The sequence below is a fragment of the Coregonus lavaretus genome (genome assembly GCF_964263955.1).
Source record: "Coregonus lavaretus genome assembly, chromosome: 33".
NCBI classification, from domain to species: domain Eukaryota; kingdom Metazoa; phylum Chordata; class Actinopteri; order Salmoniformes; family Salmonidae; genus Coregonus; species Coregonus lavaretus.
In genome coordinates this window covers 28712578-28738269 of record NC_140020.1, presented here as the reverse complement: position 1 = coordinate 28738269, position 25692 = coordinate 28712578, and the positions used below count along the sequence as shown (strand labels likewise).

At 41.9% G+C, this 25692-nt stretch overlaps 1 protein-coding gene across 2 annotated transcripts in view; it reads left to right on the top strand.

Annotated features, from left to right (window-relative positions):
* Positions 1-16067: 16067 nt before the first annotated feature.
* Positions 16068-25692, top strand: part of LOC311108450 (visinin-like protein 1) — a gene marked incomplete at both ends in the record, with an annotated part of 31133 nt that continues 21508 nt past the window's right edge. For both annotated transcript variants that reach the window (XM_084151075.1, XM_084151074.1), the window contains one exon: positions 16068-16229. In XM_084151075.1, coding sequence (XP_084007201.1) covers positions 16068-16229 — 162 coding nt within the window. The remainder of the gene's footprint in view (positions 16230-25692) is intronic.

Here is a 25692-nt window from a genome sequence, read left to right as displayed (position 1 = left end):
GCCCTAGTGGAAAATAATGGAAAAGGGACATGCTGTTACATAATGTGCCTGGCCAATGTACAGAGAGAGGACTGCTAGTTCGTATACTGTAAGAGAATCAGCCAATGACTATGCTTTACTAATAGGCTGCCCCAGACCTTTACAAACATGTACTGTATGCAATTTGGTACTTGCTCAGTGTACTGACGGGATGACAAGTGGTTTTAATAAGTCAACATGCTTCTCTCTTTGCAATGACCTGCAGACAGACCTCTTTGTGGCAGAGTGGCACTATCTGGGTCTTTTGTGATCACTAACACGACTAATGCTACAGCAGTAGATTCAGCAGTAGATTCAAATTTACTAAACAAGCACCATTGTGAGAAGTGATAATCTTGTATTTGTAATAATAATAATAATAATAAGTGATGAGTATGATTATTAGGTGTAGGCAGCAGATCTTGATGAGGGTTATTTTAAGCAATTTGAGCGCACTTAGAATCGTGGTGCTGAAAGGACAGCACCCTAACCAAGTGATCACATGTCGTTCTGGGTTCCACTGTGCAAGAGTTTGATGAACATCAAGGCAGACGCTGGGAATTTGGATCCTAGATCTCGTTGGTGTGATGATGAGTTTGATGCGGTGGATCAGTTTGTCTAAATACGCAATAAGCAATTCTGACAGTAGAGCGAGTTCAAGTTCGTCGTTCATGAGCCCCAAGTCCATAACCAACTGTTTTGAGGAAAGCCGTTTTAGCAACCCCTGGTAGAGTTTCCTGTCTGTGGCTGTTCTTGTTACGTAGGATTTGGCCCGCTCAAAGTGTTCAAGCCTCCAACGGACGCCCTTTGCACACGCGCCTACAGTTATTTATCATTCGCACCACCGCCCGAGAGTGAGAAGACAGGGAAGAAAACCACCATTTACCTACCTACAGTGCCTTCAGAAGGTATTCATACCCCTTGACTTAATGGATTATTACATTTGTTTCTCACCCATCTACACATAATGACAAAGTGAAAACATGTCTTTTGAAATTTTAGCAAATGTATTGAAAATGAAATACAGAAATATTGCATTTGCATAAGTATTCACACCCCTGAGTCAATACATGTTAGAATCACCTTTGGCATCAATTACAGCTGTGAGTCTTTCTGGGTAAGTCTCTAAGAGCTTTGCACACCTGGATTGTACAATATTTGCACATTATTCTTTTTTAAATTCTTCATGCTCTGTCAAGTTGTTGCTGATCATTGCGAGACAGCCATTTTCATGTCTTGCCATAGACTTTCAAGCCGATTTAAGTCAACACTGTAACTAGGCATCTCAGGAACATTCAATGTTGTCTTGGTAAGCAACTCAAGTGTGTATTTGGCCTTGTGTTTTAGGTTATTGTCCTGCTGAAAGGTGAATTTGTCTCCCAGTGTCTGTTGGAAAGCAGACTGAACCAGGTTTTCCTCTAGGATTTTGCCTGTGCTTAGCTCTATTCCGTTTCTTTTTATCCTAAAAAACTCCCTAGTCCTTGCCAATGACAAGCATAACCATAACATGATACATCCACCACCATGCTTAAAAATATGAAGAGTGGTACTCAGTGATGTGTTGTGTTGGATTTGCCCCAAACATTATGTTTTTTTATTCAGAACATAAAGTTACTTTTTTTGCCACATTTTTTGCAGTATTACTTTGTCCTCACGGTGAAATCCCTGAGCAGTTTATTTCCTCTCCAGCAACTGAGCTAGGAAGCACATCTGTATCTTTGTAGTGACTGGGTGTATCAGTGGAGGCTCCTCAGAGGAGGAAGTGGAGGACCATCCTCCTCAGTGAATTTAATAAAAATTAAAATAGTGAAACATTAAAAAAGTTATCCTTTTTAGATAAAACTATACGAAATGTATTCACATTTCACCAAATAATTGATTAAAACACACTGTTTTGCAATGAAGGTCTACAGTAGCCTCAACAGCACTCTGTAGGGTAGCACCATGGTGTAGCTGGAGGACAGCTAGTTTCTGTCCTCCTCTGGATACATTGACTTCAATACAAAACCTAGGAGGCTCATGGTTGTCACCCTCTTCCATAGACTTACACAGTAATTATGACAACTTCCAGAGGACGTCCTCCAACTTATCAGAGCGCTTGCAGCATGAACTGACATGTTGTTCACCCAATCAAAGGATCAGAGAATGAATCTAGTACTGAAAGCATAAGGTACAGCTAGCTAGCACTGCAGTGCATAAAATGTGGTGAGCATTTGACTCAAAGAGAGAGAAAGACAATAGTTGAACAGTTTTGAACAAATACATTTGTATAAAATAAAGGAGAAGCAAGAGAGAGAGAGAGAGAGAGCTAGCTATATACATATATATATATATAAATACTTTCACTTACTTAGCTAGCCAATGCAGCTAGCTAGTTTAGCCTACTCAAACACCCGGCTCAAACAGAGAGCGATTCTATGTTACCTAGCTGGCTATGGCTATCCAACGTTAGAATTCTTCCATGTCAAGGTAAGCTTTTGGTTTTATTATATTATTGCCACCGGGGCCTGCCGCTGTAACTGCTAAACTGCTTGCTAACTGTACACTGTACTGCATGATTGTAGCGGGTTTACTAACGCGTTAGTTCTAGTAGCTATGTTAACTTGACGTTAGCGAATATGGTGACAACGATGCAGGCTGTGTGTAGCGGTTATGATATAAAGGTTTGGCTTGGGAAGGTTTTTTCGACTGGTCACAGACAGCTGATGTGTTGTGCACATCCACAAGTGAAGGGAAAAGGTGAGAGGAGGAGAGCACGTAGATGAGAGAAGGAATTATCCAACGATCAAAGGGATCACGCTGTTTTAAAAATATTTGATATATATATTATTTTTTGGTAAAAAAAATTAGGGGGTAGATCAGCTTTAATATTGCAGATAGATTGTAACTTCCATCAATGTAATTGTCTGCATCACTTCCAATCCCCCATATGTTTTTTTATCTCACAAATATATACATATATACACATCCATATACATTTCCTTTTTAAAAAATATATTTCCCTTTATTACTTTCCAACCCCACCACCCCTTCCCTAATTGGAGTAAACTAGTGAACAACAATGCTTAGGCCTCTACTTCCAGCTTATACATACTATATACATTTTATGGACACAGTCAATTTTACAATAATTCTGTTTTGTTTGTTTTCACTCCTGAACTTCCTCTACCCTCAACCTCTCCGATAATTTTCATGATGTCCATCCGGTTTGCTTCTATATGCCATATCTTTCTAACTGTGCTCTTTCACAAAAGCTTATTATATTATTGATCGATTGACTATGACTTTTCAGATCACCCAGTAATGCTATCTGCAGGGTTAGCTCCAGGTAAATATTGCAATCCTTTAGCCATTCCTGGACCTGTGTCCAAAAACAAGCTACAAATGGACAGTACCAAAACAAATGATCCAATGATTCTGTCTCTTCGCAGCAAAATCTGCAGAGCTGGGAAGATTGTATCCCCCATATAAATAACATTATATTGGTAGCAAGAATTTTATATAATAATTTAAATTGAAAAAGTTTTGAATCCGGCGTCGTTTTGTGTATTAGTTCATAAACACTATGCCATGGGATCGGTACGTCAAAAATCTCTTCCCAACTATTTTGCAATCTATATGGGATGGCTGTCAATCCTTTGGTCCTGAAATGAAACTGGTATACTTTGTTATTTATCACAGTTCTTTAACCAATATGTTCTTTAATACAAGGCCGACAGACAAGTTCCTTACATTTTCCCCCTTCCACTTTCCTCTTCCATTTTTGCGGTAATGCTGCAATTATTTGGTTGTAATTTTGGGTAGAGCAGACATTTCCATATGTTTTTGTTAGCTGCATGTGCGACATAACTCCACCAGTCCTACCGATGATATCATTTATGAAGATTATACCTTTTTTAACATTTTGTCCAAAGAAAATGTTTTTTTATCAATTAGTATATTTGAGTTTAACCACAATATTTGTTGCATTATTTGTTCTGTCGTTTCTGGAGGGTTAAATTGAAATTGCAACCAACTTTCTATGGCTTGTTTTAGAAATAGTGATATTTGGGAGATTATTTCCTTTTCAAATAACTGAAGGGAAAAGGTGAGAGGAGGAGAGCATGTAGATGAGAAAGGAATTATCCAACAATCAAAGGGATCACGCTGTTTGTATGTGGCTGCTATGAAGGTGAACTGTGTTTGCGTTTGTGATCAAGGCGGATTTCATTCTGCCGATTATGTTGAAAAAAAAATCTTAAACGGAAGCAAACGGAACGAAATGGGGATAAACATAGCTGAATTTGTCCAATACAAACTCTCGTTTGCAACTGTTGGACCCGTGGTCACAAGTCAAGAAGGCAGTCAAATTCCACGTGAACATTTAGTCACGGTAGTTAGGCTTCTCCAAGCTCTGATGCTGCTGATGGTCATTAGTAGCCTACCAAATCTGCTAACTGCCTGGTACTCAGCACTCTATTGTCCCTGTAATCACTCTGACATCAATGCAAATGTTTTCGAAAATCTAATCAAACACTTAATGAGAGCCCATGAGCTCATGTTGCACAACATTTCTATAGGCTATGCAATTGCGTGAGAAAACAGAGTGATGGCTTCTATTAAAAAGAGGAGGATCCCATCAGCTTTCTATAGGCTAGGCCAACAATATTTATTTCTCAACATTCCTAATATTAAGCACATTGCTTCTCTTTACAACAGGAGTATAGCCTACCTGGCTAGCATGAAAATGAACCACAGGAATAGCGTCCTCCATTCGCTATTTAAGTGCATAGATTACATGTATTTTTTCCCCTGCCCCTGTTTTGAGACAGGTGCATGATAATGGTCCATTCTAAATCAAAACAAATTTCACACATATATTATTTAGTATATGTAAAGACAAGATTAAATCAAGAATAGTCTGATGTGTGATCGCTTGTCTATCACTTGTGAATTATATATTATCACTTGTGAATCATGTCCAGCTTAAGGCGCATTCCTTTTTTTTGTGACTTTTTCAAATCATAGTCGCACACCTCATGTAGCTTAGTCCATAGGGCTATATGTTTTGATAAGGTTAGTATCACAACTGAAGTGGCCAAATAACTTCTTAAAATTAAGCACATGAATCCGCTTTACAACAGGTGTAGAGCATAACTGGCATACATATACAGCGTTTGAGTTTCAAGTTTGGGGAAGATCATTTTCAACATAAAAATGCACCTTTATAATAAAAGCAATACATGCATAATCTCATTTGTGGTAACTTTTGAGAATGGTGTTTTCCCGCTAATGGAACATTCGCGCTTATAGCCTACTGCAGTGTGCGCATTGCTGCGCTTATAATGTGAAGAAATAGCCTATTAGTTTATCAACATTTTAAGCTAAACGTTCTGATCTGTTGCGTCAGCCTTTACTTTAAAAAAAAATTGGGATGCTTGTGGTTGTATTAATTTGGGATCTATCGCATCCCACAACTGTCCCAGACTATGTTTGGAATATGTATTTCTCGCTCAAAATAGGCCAACTTTTGTACTATGGGGGACAGTAGATTGACATAGGCTAGTGCTTTTGCTGTTCGCTAGGCCTACTCATCTTGTTTGCTGACGAAAAGTAAATGTGGACAGTTCTTCCAATATCTTCAATATGCACCTCGGAATTGGATAAGGACAAGCGCAGTTGTGTCCCCAATGTGTCTGTATTGACCTGTAGCCTGTGAGAAAGACCCGATCATGCGACCAAGAGCCATGTGAGTGAGAAGTGCTTTGGAGCGCGAAGCCGAGATAGGGGAATTATAATTATTATATTCAGCCCAAAGGCACAACGGCCACTGGCCGCAAAAGGCATGGATTTTTTTAGGGGGCATTATGGCCACAGAAAGGGGATGCCGCCGGGAAATTCGAGGCATTATCAAGTGCTTGTCAAATTGTGAATGAAAGACTGATGAAGTGTGTACAGCCTGTGCAAAAAACAGAGCAGAGCACATGCCTTAAATGCGACTTTAGAGCTCATTAGATTCACATCATGCAGCCTTAGAATGTATTAAAAATCAAAAACATATAGCCCAATGTTTGTATCACAATTAAAGTTACATACAGTACCAGTCAAAAGTTTGGACACACCTACTCATTCAAGGGTTTTTCTTTATTTTTACTATTTTCTACATTGTAGAATAATAGTGAAGTAATCAAAACTATGAAATAACACATATGGAATCATGTAGTAACCAAAAAGGTTTTAAACAAATCAAAATATATTTTATATTTGAGATTCTTCAAAGTAGCCACCCTTTGCCTTGATGACAGCTTTGCACACTATTGGCATTCTCTCAACCAGCTTCATGAGGTAGTCACCTGGAATGCATTTCAAGTTAATTTGTGGAATTTCTTTCCTTCTTAATGCGTTTGAGCCAATCAGTTGTGCTGTGACAAGGTAGGGGTGGTATACAGAAGATAGCCCTATTTGGTAAAAGACCAAGTTTATATTATGGCAAGAACAGCTCAAATAAGCAAAGAGAAACGACAGTCAAATCAAATCAAATCAAATCAAATCTAATTTTATTTGTCACATGCGCCAAATACAACAGGTGTAGACCTTACAGTGAAATGCTTACTTACAAGCCCTTGTCCAACAATGCAGTTTTAAGAAAGAATACCCGAAAAAATAACACTATAAAATACAATATAAAATAATACGAAATATAAAAGTAACAAATAATTAAAGAGCAGCAGTAAAAATAACAATTGCGAGGCTATATACAGGGGGTACCGGTACCGAGTCAATGTGCGGGGGCACCGGTTAGTCGAGGTAATTGAGGTAATTTGTACATGTAGGTAGAGTTATTAAAGTGGCTATGCATTACTTTCAGACATAAAGATCAGTCAATACGGTACATTTCAAGAACTTTGAAAGTTTCTTCAAGTGCAGTCGCAAAAACCATCAAGCGCTATGATGAAACTGGCTGTCATGAGGACCGCTACAGGAAAGGAAGACCCAGAGTTACCTCTGCTGCAGAGGATAAGTTCATTAGAATAACTGCACCTCAGATTGCAGCCCAAATAAATGCTTCACAGAGTTCAACTAACAGACAAATCTCAACATCAACTGTTCAGAGGAGACTGCGTGAACCAGGACTTCATGGTCGAATTGCTGAAAAGAAACCACTGCTGAAGGACACCAATAGTAATAAGAGACTTGCTTGGGCCAAGAAACACGAGCAATGGACATTAGACCAGTGGAAATCTGTCCTTTGTCTTTGTCAGACGCAGAGTAGGTGAACGGATGATCTCTGCATGTGTGGTTCCCACCGTGAAGCATGGAGTAGGAGGTGTGATGGTGTGGGGGTGCTTTGCTGGTGACACTGTCTGTGATTTATTTAGAATTCAAGGCACACTTAACCAGCATGGCTACCATAGCATTCTGCAGCAATACGCCATCCCATCTGGTTTGGGCTTAGTAGGACTATCATTTGTTTTTCAACAGGACAATGACCCAACACACCTACAGGCTGTGTAAGGGCTATTTTACCAAGAAGGAGAGTGATGGAGTGCTGCATCAGATGACCTGGCCTCCACAATCCCCCGACCTCAACCAAATTGAGATGGTTTGGGATGAGTCGGACCGCAGAGTGAAGGAAAAGCAGCCAACAAGTGCTTAGCATATATGGGAACTCCTTCAAGACTGTTGGAAAAGCATTCCAGGTGAAGCTGGTTGAGAGAATGCCAAGAATGTGAAAAGCTGTCATCAAGGCAAAGGGTGGCTACTTTGAAGAATCTCAAATATAAAATATATTTTGATTTGCTTAAAACTTTTTTGGCTGCTACATGATTCCATATATGTTATTTCATAGTTTTGATGTCTTCACTATTATTCTACAATGTAGAAAATAGTAAAAAATAAAGAAAAACCCTTGAATAAGTAGGTGTGTCCAAACTTTGACTGGTACTGTAAATAACTCTAAATGAAGCATACAGGAGTACCTGTTTCTTTGTTAACCGCTCAACACAGAATAGCCGCATGTGCGCACTCCCTCAAATCGTTTGGAGAAAATATCTGTTCTATTTTTTTCAGGTATTCTATTCTTCATTCTATAAAATAATATAAAATAATCCCACGGAATTCTAAGCAAATCTTGTCTGCTAAATGAACTAATGAACTTCTTTATATCATGTTTCTTAAGACCTGTCTAAAATAAATAATGGATTTATTGTGATGGTGTAGGCTATATTCAATGGATTTCTTAGACTTTTTAAAATGTAGATGTTCCAAAGGTCTGCATCAGTGGCTTGTAGGCTTTGCGTGGAAGCCAGGAGATGCTAAATGTGTTCATGTTAGTTAACGGGCAATTACCGTGAGACTGGCAGTTATTTGCTTGACAATCACTGGCTGACAAAATGTAATCACCGCCACAACCCTAGCCATGCTCATTAAAAAAATGATTGTCCTCCCTCATCTTAAACTTCACCGACCGCCACTGCCATGTATTCTCAAATTGAAAATGGTGTGGGAGTGCCTCTCCCCCGTGCTACAGCAGCACTACATCCCTGCATGTCACATCTATTCACTCACTGTCTGCTGATGTTGATGCTCTGAACTGGACTTGTACTTTAGAAATATGTACAGTTTCATCATCAGCGGATAGCCTAGTTCGCCGCCTACGGCTCTTGGCAACGGTGCTGTGTTTGAGAGCTTTGCAAAGCATGTACCCATTATCAGACTTGCTGTGCTTGCAGGGTGTGAATGGAGGCGCTTTTAAAGTGTCACACCTCTCAGAGTGAATGGGTAGTAGCCCGGTGGTGGACGATGCATGCTCATCATTGCTCACATGGGACAGATCGATCTGGTGCTGCTGCTGCTGTTTTGGGGTCTACTTCATTGGGTTTGACAGCACGTATTGTGACAAGTAAAATGTCACCCTTAAATTTGTGTCAGAACGTACTGCTTGCTTCGACAGTACAGCACCATCCATCCATCGCCTGATGTTTGTCATATGGGTATGCTCACAACAACATAGCTTCTTCTGGAGATGTGCTTTGACTTTCACTATCAAACTGGTTGCTGGATTGCTGGGTCAGGAGAATGATAGTCTTATGTTGGCTTCATACACTGCTAGGCTACTACCTTGGTGGGTTCATAGCATGGTCCTATTGTGGATGTGTTCATTCCTCTTGTGCTCTAGTTAAGAAGGAGCCACGACAATTATATCAGAGGCATGGAGATAGTTACAGTCTCATCGCCTTTACTAGGCCTTTGCCATGGCCAGATTGATAGCCCACTGAGCTAAAGCATAGCCATAGTTACTTGTCACGTAATCAAAATACCTCCACCACTTTGGTATATGTTCCCTTTGATGATTTGTCATTAGAGTACAATCTAATTCCATTTCTTGCCATGACATGAAAGTTCCGAAAATAGTTTAAGTGGAGTGTCCTCTTCAGTTGTTCTAAGACCCACGAGAATAACATGATGGAGTTGTTTTGTGAGGAAGGCAATTAGTATTTCGGAACTGCAAATGTGTCCATAACATTAATATGGCAAGGGGCCTGATGATGTTCCTTTGATGTAGCCTAACAATCGCTACCTTGGCCTTCACTCAAGCCCTGTCCATTGAGACTAAGAGTCACTTGGGTCAGCATTAAATGTAATATATTTATAATTCATTCACTTTCCAATGCCTTCGGAAAGTATTCAGACCCCTTGACTTTTTCCACATTTTGTTACGTTGCAGCCTTATTCTAAAATTGAATAAATAAATAAATGTCCTCAGCAATCTACACACAGTACCCCATAATGACAAAGCAAAAACATTTTTAGAAATGTTTGCAAAGGTATTAAAAATAAAAAACAGAAAAACCATGTTTACATAAGTATTCAGACCCTTTGCTATGAGACTCAAAATTGACCTCAGGTGCATCCTGTTTCCATTGATCATCCTTAAGATGTTTCTACAACTTGATTGGAGACCACGTGGTAAATTCAATTGATTGGACATGATTTAGAAAGACACACACCTGTCTATATAACGTCCCAAAGTTGACAGTGCATGTCAGAGCAAAACCAAGCCATAAGGTCGAAGAAATTGTCCGTGGAGCTCCAAGACATGATTGTGTTGAGGCACAGATCTGGGGAAGGGTACCAAAAAATGTATGTAGCATTGAAGGTCCCCAAGAACACAGTGGCCTCCATCATTCTAAAATGGAAGAAGTTTGGAACCACCAAGACTCTTCCTAGAGCTGGCCGCCCAGCCAAACTTCCAGAAGGACAACCATTTACGGGCTCCTAACCAACTGTGCTATTTTCTTTGTTTTTTCGCATTGTTTGTAACTTATTTTTTTATGTATTTTGTACATAATGTTGCTGCTATCATCTCTTCTGACCGGAAAGAGCTTCTGGACATCAGAACAGCGATTACTCACCTCGAACTGGAAGAAGATTTTTTCTTTAATGAGTCCGACGCGAAGGATATACTGCTTTCTCGAGACCAGGCCCAAATTCCCGTCATTTGCGTGAAGAAAAGACAGAGAAAAAGGGGGCGGAGGTCGGGCTGCCTTCTGAGAATTCGTCGGCGAGTGAGTAAACCTCCACTACCATCCGTACTATTGGCCATCGTACAATCATTGGAAAATAAAATGGATGATCTACGATTACGACTATCCTACCAACCGGACATTAAAAACGGTATTATCTTATGTTTCACCGAGTCTTGGCTGAGAATAAAGAGCTGGCTGGGTTTTCCATGCATCAGCAGGACAGAGCAGCTACGTCTGGTAAGACTAGGGTTGGGTGTGTGTGTCTATTTGTCAATAACAGCTGGTGCACAATATCTAAGGAAGTCTCAAGGTTTTGCTCGCCTGAGGTAGAGTACCTCATGATAAGCTGTAGACCACACTATCTACCAAGAGAGTTTGCATCTATATTATTTGTAGCCGTCTATTTACCACCACAAACTGACGCTGGCACTAAGACCGCACTCAACAAGCTGTATAAGGCCATAAGCAAACAAGAAAATGCTCATCCAGAAGCGGCGCTCCTAGTGACCGGGGACTTTAATGCAGGCAAACTTAAATCCATTTTAAGCAGGAAGTACCAGTGACTCGCTCAATATGGAAGTGGTCAGATGACACGGGTGCTACGCTACAGGACTGTTTTGCTAGCACAGACTGGAATATGTTCTGGGATTCATCCAATGGCATTGAGGAGTATACCACCTCAGTCACCGGCTTCATCAGTAAGTGAATTGACGACGTCTTCCCCTCAGTAACCGTACGTACATATCCCAACCAGAAGCCATGGATTACAGGCAACATCCGCACCGAGCTAAAGGCTAGAGCTGCAACTTTCAAGGAGCGGGACACTAATCCGGACTCTTATAAGAAATCCCGCTACGCCCTCAGATGAACCATCAAACAGGCAAAGCGTCAATACAGGACTAAGATTGGCAGGGATTGTAAACTATTATGAACTACAAAGGAAAACCCAGCCCAGTGATGCGAGCCTACCAGACGAGCTAAATGCCTTTTATGCTCGCTTCGAGGCAAGCAAAACTGAAGTATGCATGAGAGCACCAGCTGTTCCAGATGACTGTGAGATCACACTCTTGGTAGCCGATGTGAGCAACACCTTTAAACAGGTCAACATTCACAAAGCTGCGGGGCCAGACAGATTACCAGGACGTGTACTGAAAGCATGCGCGGACCAACTGGCAAGTGTCTTTACAGACATTTTCAACCTCTCCCTGACCGAATCTGTAATACCTACATGTTTCAAGCAGACCACCATAGTCCCTGTGCCCAAAGTAGCGAAGGTAACCTGCCTAAATGATTACCGCCCCATAGCACTCACGTTGGTAGCCATGAAGTGTCTCACATCAACACCATCATCCCAGAAACCCTAGACCCACTCCAATTCGCATACCGCCCCAACAGATCCACAGATGATGCAATCTCAATCGCACTCCACACTGCCCTCTCCCTCACCTGGACAAAAGGAACACCTATGTGAGAATGCTGTTCATTGACTACAGCTCAGCGTTCAACACCATAGTGCCCACAAAGCTCATCACTAAGCATAAGATCCTGGGACTAAACACCTCCCTCTGCAACTGGATCCTGGACTTCCTGACGGGTCTCCCCCAGGTGGTAAGGGTAGGCAACAACACATCTTCCACGCTGATCCTCAACACTGGGGCCACTCAGGGGTGCGTGCTTAGTCCTCTCCTGTACTCCCTGTTCACCCACGAATGTGTGGCCAAACACGACTCCAACACCATCATTTAGTTTGCTGACAACACAACAGTGGTAGGCCTGATCACCGACAACGACGAGACAGCCTATAGGGAGGAGGTCAGAGACCTGGCAGTGTGGTGCCAGGACAACAACCTCTCCCTCAATGTGAGCAAGACAAAGGAGCTGATCGTGGACTACAGGAAAAGGCGGGCCGAACAGGCCCCCATTAACATCGACGGGCTGTAGCGGAGTGGGTCAAGAGTTTCAAGTTCCTTGGTGTCCACATCACCAACAAACTATCATGGTCCAAACACACCAAGACAGTCCTGAAGAGGACACAACAACACCTTTTCCCCCACAGGAGACTGAAAAGATTTGGCATGGGTCCCCAGATCCTCAAAACGTTCTACAGCTGCACCATTGAGAGCATCCTGACCGGTTGCATCACCGCCTGGTATGGCAACTGCTCGGCATCTGACTGTAAGGCGCTACAGAGGGTAGTGCGTACAGCCCAGTACATCACTGGGGCCAAGCTTCCTGCCATCCAGGACCTATATACTAGGCATGTGTCAGAGGAAGGCCCAAAAAATTGGCAAAGACTCCGTCACCCAAGTCATAGACTGTTCTCTCTGCTACCGCATGGCAAGCAGTACCGGAGTACCAAGTCTAGAACCAAAAGGTTCCTTAACAGCTTCTACCCCCAAGCCATAAGACTGCAGAACAATTAATCAAATGGCCACCCGGACTATTTACATTGACACCTCCCCCTCCCTTTGTTTTTACACTGCTGGTACTCGCTGTTTATTATCAATGCATAGTCACTTTACCCCTACCTACAAGTACAAATTACTTCGACTAACCTGTACCCCCGCACATTGACTCGGTACCGGTACCCCCTGTATATAGCCTCGTTATTGTTATTTTATTTTACTTTATTTTATTTAATAACTCTTTCTTGAACTGCATTGTTGGTTAAGGGCTTGTAAGTAAGCATTTCACGGTAAGGTCTACACCTGTTGTATTCAGCGCATGTGACAAATAACATTTGATTTGATTTGATTTGATTTGATCTCTGCAGCACTCCACCAATCAGGCCTTTATGGTAGAGTGGCCAGACAGAAGCCACTCGTCAGTAAAAGGCACATGACAGCCCATTTGGAGTTCGCCAAAATGCACCTAAAGGACTCTCAGACCATGAGAAACAAGATTCTCTGGTCTGATGAAACCAAGATTGAACTCTTTGGTCTGAATGCCAAGCGTCACATCTGGAGGAAACCTGGCACTATCCCTATGGTGAAACATGGTGGTGGCAGCATCATGCTGTGGGGATGTTTTTCAGAGGCAGGGACTTGGAGACTAGTCAGGATCGAGGGAAAGATGAACGGAGCAAAGTATAGAGAGACCCTTGATGAAAACCTGCTCCAGAGCCCTCAGGACCTCAGACTTGGGCGAAGGTTCACCTTCTACAAACCTGTTTTTGCTTTGTCATTATGGGGTATTGTGTGTAGATTGATGATAAAAACTTTAAAAAATACATTTTAGAATAAAGCTGAAGTGTAACAAAACGTGGAAAAAGTCAAGGGGTCGGAATACTTTCCGAAGGCACTGTATATCAACAGCTGTCTCAATCTGAGATATCAAGAAACACTCTATGTCAAGAAGGAGTCTTTGTTGGCTCATGCTGCTACCTCAGTCCAATGAAAGAGTATGGGACAGAGTATTTGTACCATAGCTATCTCACTCACTGCAGTGAAAGGATATGAGACTTGACTTGACATCAGGGTTGTTTTGCCCCAGCCTGCAGTGCGAGCTAAGGCGCAGATGATAGTGAGTGTTCACTCTACGTCTCATGGGAATAGGCCATTCTAAACTGTGATAATTGCCAAGAACAGAGAGCATCTATATACTGGACTCCATAGATCAGAGAGGCTGACATCCAGTTAATTTATCAGGCAATCTGAGGCCATCGCCTTGCACTAGGCAAGGTATTCTATCGGTGATGTCCTGCCATTGTTGTTCAGTTCTGTTCTGTGGCAAGCTCGCAATCTCTATTAATTATTTTTTGGCATGGCAATTTGATTGTGAGTCCCTTTTGTCATGCATTCGTTTTCACCTCTAAGCCATGAAATGAAATAAAAACATTTTTTAGTTCTGAATTATTTGTGTTATTATTATTCGGTCGGTGTTGGATGAATAATATTTTTTTCTGTGGTTGTTTACCCCTTAGGAGAGGCAAAGTTAAAATACTCCATGTAATTAAATCATAATTTGCAATTTGTTTTCTTCTAGAGAATACTCTGTCATATCTGTGACAATTCAATCAGAAATAATTGAATTGACCCTTTAAAGTGCTGCTCGTTTGTTTGCTACAGGAGGCAATTCATTAATTAATTTGGCCTTTCCGATGGTATCCTATAATGTCTTATTGTTTCATGCAATCGCAACGTTGAGTACTTTTCCCATTTTACATTAATCTAGCATGCTAAGAATTACACAACCATACACAACAATAACATCTGGGAAATTCCACGCTAACAGAGTGATGCTGAGCAGGGTTGGGCTCAGTTCGAATTGAAGGCAGTCTATTCAGGAAGTAAACTAAAATCACACTTCAATAATTGAAAAAATTGCATTTATTTTCAATGACTTCTTAATAAACTGAAAATTAGAAGCAATTTATTTCAAAAGTTTAAAGATATCCGAATTTTAAATTCAAATCACTTCCTGAATTGACTGCCTTCAATTCAAATTGAGCCCAACCCTGATGCTGAGACTCAGAATTTTCACTTTAAAATATATTAGCTAATTATGCTAAATTCAGGGTACTTAATTAACTAATCTGGCTGAATTAGAAGCAGTGTGAAGCGCTGTGTGTGTGCATGCATGTGTGAGTGTGTGTGTGAAGCAGTGTGAGCTGGGCTGATACAGAGACTGAGGTGCAAACAGCTGCAGGTTGTGGAGATAAGGCTAAGGCTAAGAACCGTGGGCCAATGGAGAAATTAGACACAACACAAATATGAACAAAGTCACAATTATGGAATCACATTAAAACGAGCGACTTGGGTCACTCAGCCTAATTCTCTCAAGGGATTGCTGTTGGATACAGACTCATTTGCTCCAATCTCCAGTGGTCTGACCTGGTGCATGTGTGTTGTTGAGTGATTGTACATACTTAGCCAGAGCAGAAGTGATGGATTGCATTGTTGTTTGCATGATACAGTATGCTTTGATGTAGCAGCCAGCTAAGGGGAGGTAGGCTACTCCCTAGTGTATGTAGGCCTAAGCTCTACCAATGTATCAAATGTGTTTGGTTAAAAATAAGACAATCATCAAAGCTATCCAGGAATATTCTTTGGTCCGTTGATCATCTGTGTTAAATCGTCCCTGGTGCAGCTAAATATAGACATGGTATATAAATCCTCACATAGTGTTCAATATCATTACATTGCCCTAAATATCACATAATTTATTGGACTGGGGTGATATTTCAGTTTCACAGGTGTTGTGGACACATTACAGCCATTTCTAGCCACAGACGTGTGGAGTAGGTGTGTAAAATGAAATTAGCCGCTCTAGAAAATTCTCTCTCGTTCAAAGCAGACCTGATTGATGACTCTGCTGATTTCTGTCATTGTTTGTCCAGACTGTCCCAAGTATTTAACCTGGTCTGGTAGAAACGCAATGGAATGAAACATATGTGCCATTCATTCTTTGCAGACTTTCCAAAAGAGTTCGGCGCCATTCTTTTTTTCCATCAAGACATTCGAAAAGAACACCGTAACTGTCCCATTATTTTTTCCCGCTGACATTCTAAAATAATTATTCTGCCATTCTTTTCCAGACAAAATGGGAGCGAAAAACAGCAAGCTGACCCCGGAGGTGATGGAGGATCTGGTGAAAAGCACGGAATTTAACGAGCACGAGCTGAAACAGTGGTACAAAGGCTTCCTGAAAGACTGCCCCAGTGGACGACTGAATCTAGACGAGTTCCAACAACTCTATGTGAAGGTAACTACAGAACACTGTCACTCTGCCCACATCTGACGGCCCCCTGTTACCTATAAAGTGCACTACTTTTAACCAGATCCCATAAGGCTCTAGTCAAAAGTAGTGCACTATATAGGGAATAAGGGTGCCATTTGGGACGCACCCTGTCAATGTCACTTTGCCAACATCTGCACAGACATAGACACTTTTATCAGCAATGTCTCTATATAGTAGAGTAGCGTAGAGTAGAGGAGTAGAGTAGAGTAGAGGAGTAGAGTAGAGTAGAGTAGAGTAGAGACAAGAAGCCCAGTGCACTCTTTATTGGTGTGATAGTCCAATTGGTTTAGCAGTAGATTGAACAGTTACATAGGACCCCCAAGGCATGGTAGTTGAGAAAGTAATGTCATTCTACATGCTTTCAATTTCCCCACAAGTCCATGTGTTCTAAAACCATACAACTCAATAGTCTACATACATTTTGAGAACTAGCAGAAATGCAGAGGTTTTGGTAGTTTGTAAGGATAACAGAAGCATATGTCATCGCAGTGGCAAAGCAATCGAACCAACATGATACTATGGCAAGCTCAATGAAAGTACTGTAATGAGTATTGAGAACATTACAGTACGTGATATCATACTCCTCTCCTATTCGTTCCCTCTTGTATCTGGGCAGGAAACAAACCGACGTTGGAGCAGATGTCATGACTAAAGAGCACTTTCATTAAAATCTCCTTTAATATTTATCTCATCACCTTTAGAGGGCTCGGGGAGATATTATTATTCAGGGAGAAAAGTCTTAAAAAAGGAAATTAATACAATTAGAACCCATGAATTTTGAATGTTTTAGTTCTAAATAAATTAGATAGTTTTAATGAAATGTTATATACAGTTGAAGTCAGAAGTTTACATCCACTTCGGTTGGAGTCATTAAAACTAGTTTTTCAACCACTTCACAAATTTCTTGTTAACAAACTATAGTTTTGGCAAGTCGGTTAGGACATCTACTTTGTGCATGACACAAGTAATTTTTCCAACAATTGTTTACAGACAGATTATTTCACTTATAATTCACTGTATCACAATTCCAGTGGGTCAGAAGTTTACATACACTAAGTTGACTGTGCCTTTAAACAGCTTGGAAAATTCCAGAAAATGATGTAATGGCTTTAGAAGCTTATAATAGGCTAATTGACATCATTTGAGTCAATTGGCGGTGTACCTGTGGATGTATTTCAAGGCCTTTCTTCAGACTCAGTGCCTCTTTGCTTGACATCATTGGAAAATCAAAAGAAATCAGCCAAGACCTCAGAAAAATAATTGTAGACCTCCACAAGTATGGTTCATCCTTAGGAGCAATTTCCAAACGCCTGAAGGTACCACGTTCATCTGTACAAACAACAGTACACAAGTTCAAACACCATGGGACCACACAGCCGTCATACCGCTCAGGAAGGAGACGCGTTCTGTCTCCTAGAGATGAACGTACTTTGGTGTGAAAAGTGCAAATTAATCCCAGAACAACAGCAAAGGACCTTGTGAAGATGCTGGAGGAAACAGGTACAAAAGTATCTATCTCCATAGTAAAATAAGTCCTATATCGACATAACCTGAAAGGCCACTCAGCAAGGAAGAAGCCACTGCTCCAAAACCACCATAAAAAAGCCAGACTATGGTTTGCAACTGCACATGGGGAAAAATATCGTACTTTTTGGAGAAATGTCCTCTGGTCTGATGAAACAAAAATAGAACTGTTTGGCCATAATGACCATCGTTATGTTTGGAGGAAAAAGGGGGCTGCTTGCAAGCTGAAGAACACCATCCCAACCATGAAGCACAGGGGTGGCAGCATCATGCTGTGGGGGTGCTTTGCTGCAGGAGGGACTGGTGCACTTCACAAAATAGATGGCATCATGAGGAAGGAAAATTATGTGGATATATTGAAGCAACATCTCAAGACATCAGTAAGGAAGTTAAAGCTTGGTTGCAAATGGGTCTTCCAAATGGACAATGACCCCAAGCATACTTCCAAAGTTGTGGCAAAATGGCTTAAGGACAACAAAGTCAAGGTATTGGAGTGGCCATCACAAAGCCCTGACCTCAATCTTATAGAAAATGTGTGGGCAGAACTGAAAAAGCATGTGCAAGCAAGGAGGCCTACAAACCTGACTCAGTTACACCAGCTCTGTCAGGAGGAATGGGCCAAAATTCACCCAACTTATTGTGGGAAGCTTGTGGGAGGCTACCCGAAACGTTTGACCCAAGTTAAACAATTTAAAGGCAATGCTACCAAATACTAATTGAGTGTATGTAATCTTCTGACCCACTGGGAATGTGATGAAAGAAATAAAAGCTTAAATAAATCATTCTCTCTACTATTATTCTGACATTTCACATTCTCAAAATAAAGTGGTGATCCTAACTGACCTAAAATAGGGACTTTTTACTAGGATTAAATGTCAGGAATTGTGAAAAACTGAGTTTAAATGTATTTGGCTAAGGTGTATGTAAACTTCCGATTTCAACTGTAGCTATGTTCAATCTTTATAATCTTCTATTTAATGAATCGAAATAAGAACATTAAGGTCTTATACCCTTAGACCACTTTGTATGTTATGTTGTATGAATATTGTCATGTGTACTGGAGGGTAGATTTATGGTTAGTGGATATATAGTCAATTACATCATTACCCTGGTCGGTCCTCTCAGGAAATGCCCCATAATGAAAGACCATTACATTAGCCATGTTACAGAGTACGAGGTCTAATGGCACGGCTCGAAATGCCAATGCTGCTCTAGATTGTTTCCCAAATGGCACCCAATTCCCTAGATAGTGCATTACTTTTAACCAGAGCCGTATGGGTCCAGGTCAAAAGTAGTGCACTATAAAGGGAATGGGGACGTACTCCTAGTCTGCTTTAGCTGAGGGTTTAGAAAACGCTACTATACATAAACACACATCCAAATATCCATGCAAGAGGCCCTCTTAGCCCCAATTGGGGTTCTGTGTGACAGGCTGAGAGGGTTTTGTACACTGACACTTTGGAGAAGATATTACTGTAATACACAATCAATGCATTGAGTGCACTGTGGGTGAACATTATGTACCATACAGACTACAGAGTGGCGTTCCACAGAGGTTTTAAAGGCTGATGGCTGCTGGCGTGTTAACCTTTTATTGAGGCATCCTATTTTGTTTCCAGGCAACAGGATATCAGTGATAACGTTTTATTTAAATCTATAGGCTCAGATAGTGAGAAAATGGATGACGTCACATTAGCAGGACAGACTGTTCCTGTGAAAAGGGACGGTGTGTGTGTATGTGGGTATGAGCGCTCACGTGTGTGTGTCCCAATGGTGTGTGTGTGTGTGTGAAGGTATGTTCGATGTGACTTACAGTGGGGAAAAAAGTATTTAGTCAGCCACCAATTGCGCAAGTTCTCCCACTTAAAAAGATGAGAGAGGCCTGTCATTTTCATCATAGGTACACGTCAACTATGACAGACAAATTGAGAAAATAAAATCCAGAAAATCACATTGTAGGATTTTTTAAATGAATTTATTTGCAAATTATGGTGGAAAATAAGTATTTGGTCACCTACAAACAAGCAAGATTTCTGGCTCTCACAGACCTGTAACTTCTTCTTTAAGAGGCTCCTCTGTCCTCCACACGTTACCTGTATTAATGGCACCTGTCCACAACCTCAAACAGTCACACTCCAAACTCCACTATGGCCAAGACCAAAGAGCTGTCAAAGGACACCAGAAACAAAATTGTAGACCTGCACCAGGCTGGGAAGACTGAATCTGCAATAGGTAAGCAGCTTGGTTTGAAGAAATCAACTGTGGGAGCAATTATTAGGAAATGGAAGACATACAAGACCACTGATAATCTCCCTCGATCTGGGGCTCCACGCAAGATCTCACCCCGTGGGGTCAAAATGATCACAAGAACGGTGAGCAAAAATCCCAGAACCACACGGGGGGACCTAGTGAATGACCTGCAGAGAGCTGGGACCAAAGTAACAAAGCCTACCATCAGTAACACACTACGCCGCCAGGGACTCAAATCCTGCAGTGCAAGACGTGTCCCCCTGCTTAAGCCAGTACATGTCCAGGCCCGTCTGAAGTTTGCTAGAGTGCATTTGGATGATCCAGAAGAGGATTGGGAGAATGTCATATGGTCAGATGAAACCAAAATAGAACTTTTTGGTAAAAACTCAACTCGTCGTGTTTGGAGGACAAAGAATGCTGAGTTGCATCCAAAGAACACCATACCTACTGTGAAGCATGGGGGTGGAAACATCATGCTTTGGGGCTGTTTTTCTGCAAAGGGACCAGGACGACTGATCCGTGTAAAGGAAAGAATGGGGCCATGTATCGTGAGCAAGGGCATTGAAGATGAAACGTGGCTGGGTCTTTCAGCATGACAATGATCCCAAACACACCGCCCGGGCAACGAAGGAGTGGCTTCGTAAGAAGCATTTCAAGGTCCTGGAGTGGCCTAGCCAGTCTCCAGATCTCAACCCCATAGACAATCTTTGGAGGGAGTTGAAAGTCCGTGTTGCCCAGCGACAGCCCCAAAACATCACTGCTTTAGAGGAGATCTGCATGGAGGAATGGGCCAAAATACCAGCAACAGTGTGTGAAAACCTTGTGAAGACTTACAGAAAACGTTTGACCTGTGTCATTGCCAACAAAGGGTATATAACAAAGTATTGAGAAACTTTTGTTATTGACCAAATACTTATTTTCCACCATAATTTGCAAATTTTCTGGATTTCTTTTCCTCATTTTGTCTGTCATAGTTGACGTGTACCTATGATGAAAATTATAGGCCTCTCTCATCTTTTTAAGTGGGAGAACTTGCACAATTGGTGGCTGACTAAATACTTTTTTCCCCCACTGTATATCTCATCCCTACTGTAAAATATGGTGTTGGCTCTTTGAGGTTATTGGGCTATTCTTCTTCCACAGGTCCTGAAGCCCTTGTTAAGGTCAATGGTTTCATGAACGGCATAAGGCCATTTTAGTCAAAAACCTGGTTGCCTCTGCCAGGAGGCTGAAACTTGGCTGCAAGTGAATCTTCCAGCAAGACAATAGCCCCAATCACACATCAAAATCCTCAAAGAAATGGTTAATTGGCCATCTCAGTCTCCGGACAATCTACACACAATACCCCATAATGACAAAGTAAAAACAGGTTTTTAGAAATGTTTGCAAGAATAAAAAAAAAGATCATATACACATTTACATAAGTATTCAGACCCTTTACTCTACTCAGTACTTTGTTGAAGCACCTTTGGCAGCGATTACAGCCTCGAGTCTTCTCGGGTATGACGCTACAAGCTTGGCACACCTGTATTTCTCACATTATTCTCTGCAGATCCTCTCAAGCTCTGTCAGGTTGGATTGGGAGTGTTGGTGCAAAGCTATTCTCAGGTCTCTCCAGAGATGTTCGATCAGGTTCAAGTCCGGGCTCTGGCTTGGCCACTCAAGGACATTCAGAGACTTGTCCCGAAGCCATTCCTGCGTTATCTTGACTGTTTGCTTAGGGCTGTTGTCCTGTTGGAAGGTGAACCTTCACCCCAGTCTGAAGTCCTGAGCGCTCTTGACCACATTTTCATCAAGGATCTCTCTGTACTTTGCTTCTTTCATCTTTCCCTCGATCCTGACTAGTCTCCCTGCCGCTGTAGGGATGGTGCCAGGTTTCCTCCAGACGTGACGCTTGGCATTCAGGCCAAAGAGTTCAATCTTCGTTTCATCAGACCAGAGAATCTTGTTTCTCATGGTCTGAGAATCCTTTAGATGCCTTTTGGCAAACTCCAAGTGGGCTGTCGTGCCTTTTACTGAGGAGTGGCTTCCGTCTGGCTACTCTACCATAAAGGCCTGATTGGTGGAGTGCTGCAGAGATGGTTTTCCTTCTGGAAGATCCTCCCATCTCCACATAGGTACTCTGGAGCTCTGTCAGATTGACCATTGGGTTCTTGGTCATCTCCCTGACCAAGGCCCTTCTCCTCCGATTGCTCAGTTTGGCTGGGTGGCCAGCTCTAGGAAGAGTCTTAGTGGTTCCAAACTTCTTCCATTTAAGAATGATGGAAGCCACTGTGTTCTTGGGGACCTTCAATGCTGCAGAAATGTTTTGGTACCCTTCCTCAGATCTGTGCATCCACACAATCCTGTCTCAGAGCTCTACGGACAATTCCTTCGACCTCATGGCTTGGTTTTTGCTCTGACATGCACTGTCAACTGTGGGACCTTATATAGACAGGTTTGTGCCTTTCCAAATCATATCCAATCAATTGAATTTACCACAGGTGGACTCCAATCAAGTTGTAGAAACATCTCAAGAATGATCAATAGAAACAGGATGCACCTGAGCTCAATTTCGAGTCTCATAGCGAAGAGTCTGAATACTTATGTAAATAAGGTATTTCTGTTTTTCTATTTTTAATACATTTGCAAAAATGTGTAGATTGATGAGGATTTTATTTTATTTAATCAATTTTAGAATAAGGCTGTAACGTAACAAAATGTGGAAAAAGTGAAGGGGTCTGAATACTTTTCCGAATGTACTGTATTTTAATAGCAATGTTGAATAATACAATATTGGCTGTCAAGCCAATTACAGTATATTATATTACTGTAGCCTCCTGTTTTAATTACGAAACGTTTATTGCGATGGTAATGACATTTGTTTATGATGATAATTATTAGATGTTTGCTTAGGTCGCTAGCTAACTACAATATCTTCAACCTAATCTACACTCTACACTGAAAATGCTGGGTTGTTTGGATGACCCAACTGATGGGTTGCAGGCATTTGGTCACTTAGTTGGGTTGTTTTCTTTAAAAAGAGCCCGGTATGGTTGTTGATACTGGGTTATTGATGTTGGGTTATTAAGATATGACCCAGCGGATCAGATCAGAAAACTGCAGCCGTGGTTTAATAAGAGCGTGGCTTTCAGATAGTTGTTTTTGGCCACACGTGAGAGTAAATGTCATTCCTGTTCATCTGTTCTGTTGTATTGTCACCAATTGTTAAAGCTGGAATCCTTAATGGTGAAACTTGCATTTGTTTGCGATATTACAACAACAAAAAAGTTACTGCAAACAACAAACACAGTTTCTTTCTGTCCGAAATCATTGCACGCCTGAAAGAATAGCAGGATATTTCATGCATTTTCTTACCACGTTGTGCGGCGCTCCTCACTAGAGGTTGACACAGGAGTGAAAATTCATTTCCTTTTGTCCTGATCACGCAACAGTTCTATAACCCCGGAATTTTCCTGTCCCATCCCAATAAAAATCACTTCCGTCCCACGCTAATTTTTACGTGCAGAAATCAGAAATAACTTCCTCCATTAGCTGCTAGTCTGTCTGTCCCCCGCTCTGCAAGCAGAATTACATTAGTGGAAACCAAGACTATTCTCAGGGCAGCCCTGGTTGTAGCCAGATATGTTAAAGTCGTTTAGGGCACAATTTTAAAATGATAGCTAAATAAATAGATAAAAGTGACCTTGTCCTAGAGAGATTTACACGGTTATCAAAACGTCACGCCAGGGTAAGCTTACACAAAACACAGCCCTTATTTTAAGTGTTTCTAAATTCCCCAATGGGAAAAACGATTGGAACCATTTCCTTGTTTGACCACTAGGTTTTATGGGTATTTTGACTCATACTGTGGTACTCTATCAAGGGTCCGGGGTAATGACAGTGGTGTCAGGTAAGTGACTGGGTTGCCAGTGTGTATTTGGTCTTGTTGTGATGATGTAGATGTAGCCGAGTCATCAGTGATGAACAGCAGAGTAATGGACTTAATGTATGGTTCCTGCTGAATACAGCCTTCACAATGTAATTAGCCTAAGGGGAGCATATGCACTGGGGGAGAAGGGGGGAGCAAATGTGCACTTGGTGCTGTAATCTAATGATGAGGATTTATTTATATTTTTTACCAGGTAAATTGACTGAGAACATATTTTCATTTACAGCAACAACCTGGGGAATAGTTACAGGGGAGATGAATGAGCCAATTTGAAGCTGGGGAGGATTTGGTGGCCATGATGGAATGAGGGCCAGATTGGGAAGTTAGCCAGGACACCGGGGTTAGCACCCCTAGTCTTATAATAAGTGCCATGGGATCTTTAGTGACTACAGAGAGTCAGGACACCTGTTTAATGTCCCATCCGAAAGACAGCACCCTACACCTTACACAGGGCAATGTCCCCAATCACCGCCTCCTACTGGCCCTCCAACACTACTTCCAGCAGCATCTGGTCTCCCATACAGGGACCGACCAGAACCAACCCTGCTTCCCTTCAGAGGCAAGCCAGCAGTGGGGTGCAGGGTGGTATGCTGCTGGAGAGGAGGAAGGTGAGGAGGAGGAGGTGGAGGGGGGTGGAGGAAGAGGATAGAGGAGGAAGGGGAAGATGAGGAGGAGGATTTGGTCAACACATTGTCAATATTTTCAGTATAAAAATTGTACACGAGTACATCTGAAACGCTGTACATCACTAGCATACAATACACAGTACAGTACATCACTATACTGTACCTGAAAAGAGATTGAATAAATGGCACTGTGCATTGGCAACCGGCCTTGGTTTCTAATGAAAGGCTCGTAGTGACATCACCCCCACCCCACACAGCACCATGCAGTAGTCTGAAGGACCTTGGTCTCTCTACACAGCAGGTGATCACGGTGATCGAAACTCAACCCAGCCTAACACGCACACTCACACACACAGACGCACACACACAGAGGCACGCACAGGCAAACACACACACCACACGCTGATGGAAACCCAGCCCTCACACTGCACCACACCAGGAGACACACAACAGTGAGCTGACCTGGATTGATGGGATGGATAGATAGATTCTGGTTTGGCACGTCTCACTTCCGTAGCTGTAGGGCGTTTGATGCAGAGGGCGTGTGTGTGTTTGCGCGTGTGTGACCCGCCCCCCAGCCCCCCCTCCCAGACAGTCCCATTATTACTGTCACAAGTTTAGAATGAATGAAGTTGTCGGATGCTTTTATTTCCACAAATGGAAACAGTCATATGATCAGTAACAGAGCGAGACGAGGGGAGCAACAAACGGTAATACTCTGTCCTGGCACCTCAATGGTGGAACAAGCTTCCCCCTAACGTTAGGACAGCGGAGTCCCTTCCCATCTTCCGAAAACTTCTGAAACCAAACCTCTGCAAAACATGACTTATTACTAGGTGGCAAAACCCTTGTTGGCAATCACAGAGGTCAGACGTTTCTTGTAGTTGGCCACCAGGTTTGCACACATCTCAGGAGGGATTTTGTCCCACTGCTCTTTGCAGATCTTCTCCAAGTCATTAAGGTTTTGAGGCTGACGTTTGGCAACTCGAACCTTCAGCTCCCTCCACAAACTTTCTATGGGATTAAGGTCTGGAGACTGGCTAGGCCACTCCAGGACCTTAATGTGCTTCTTCTTGAGCCACTCCTTTGTTGCCTT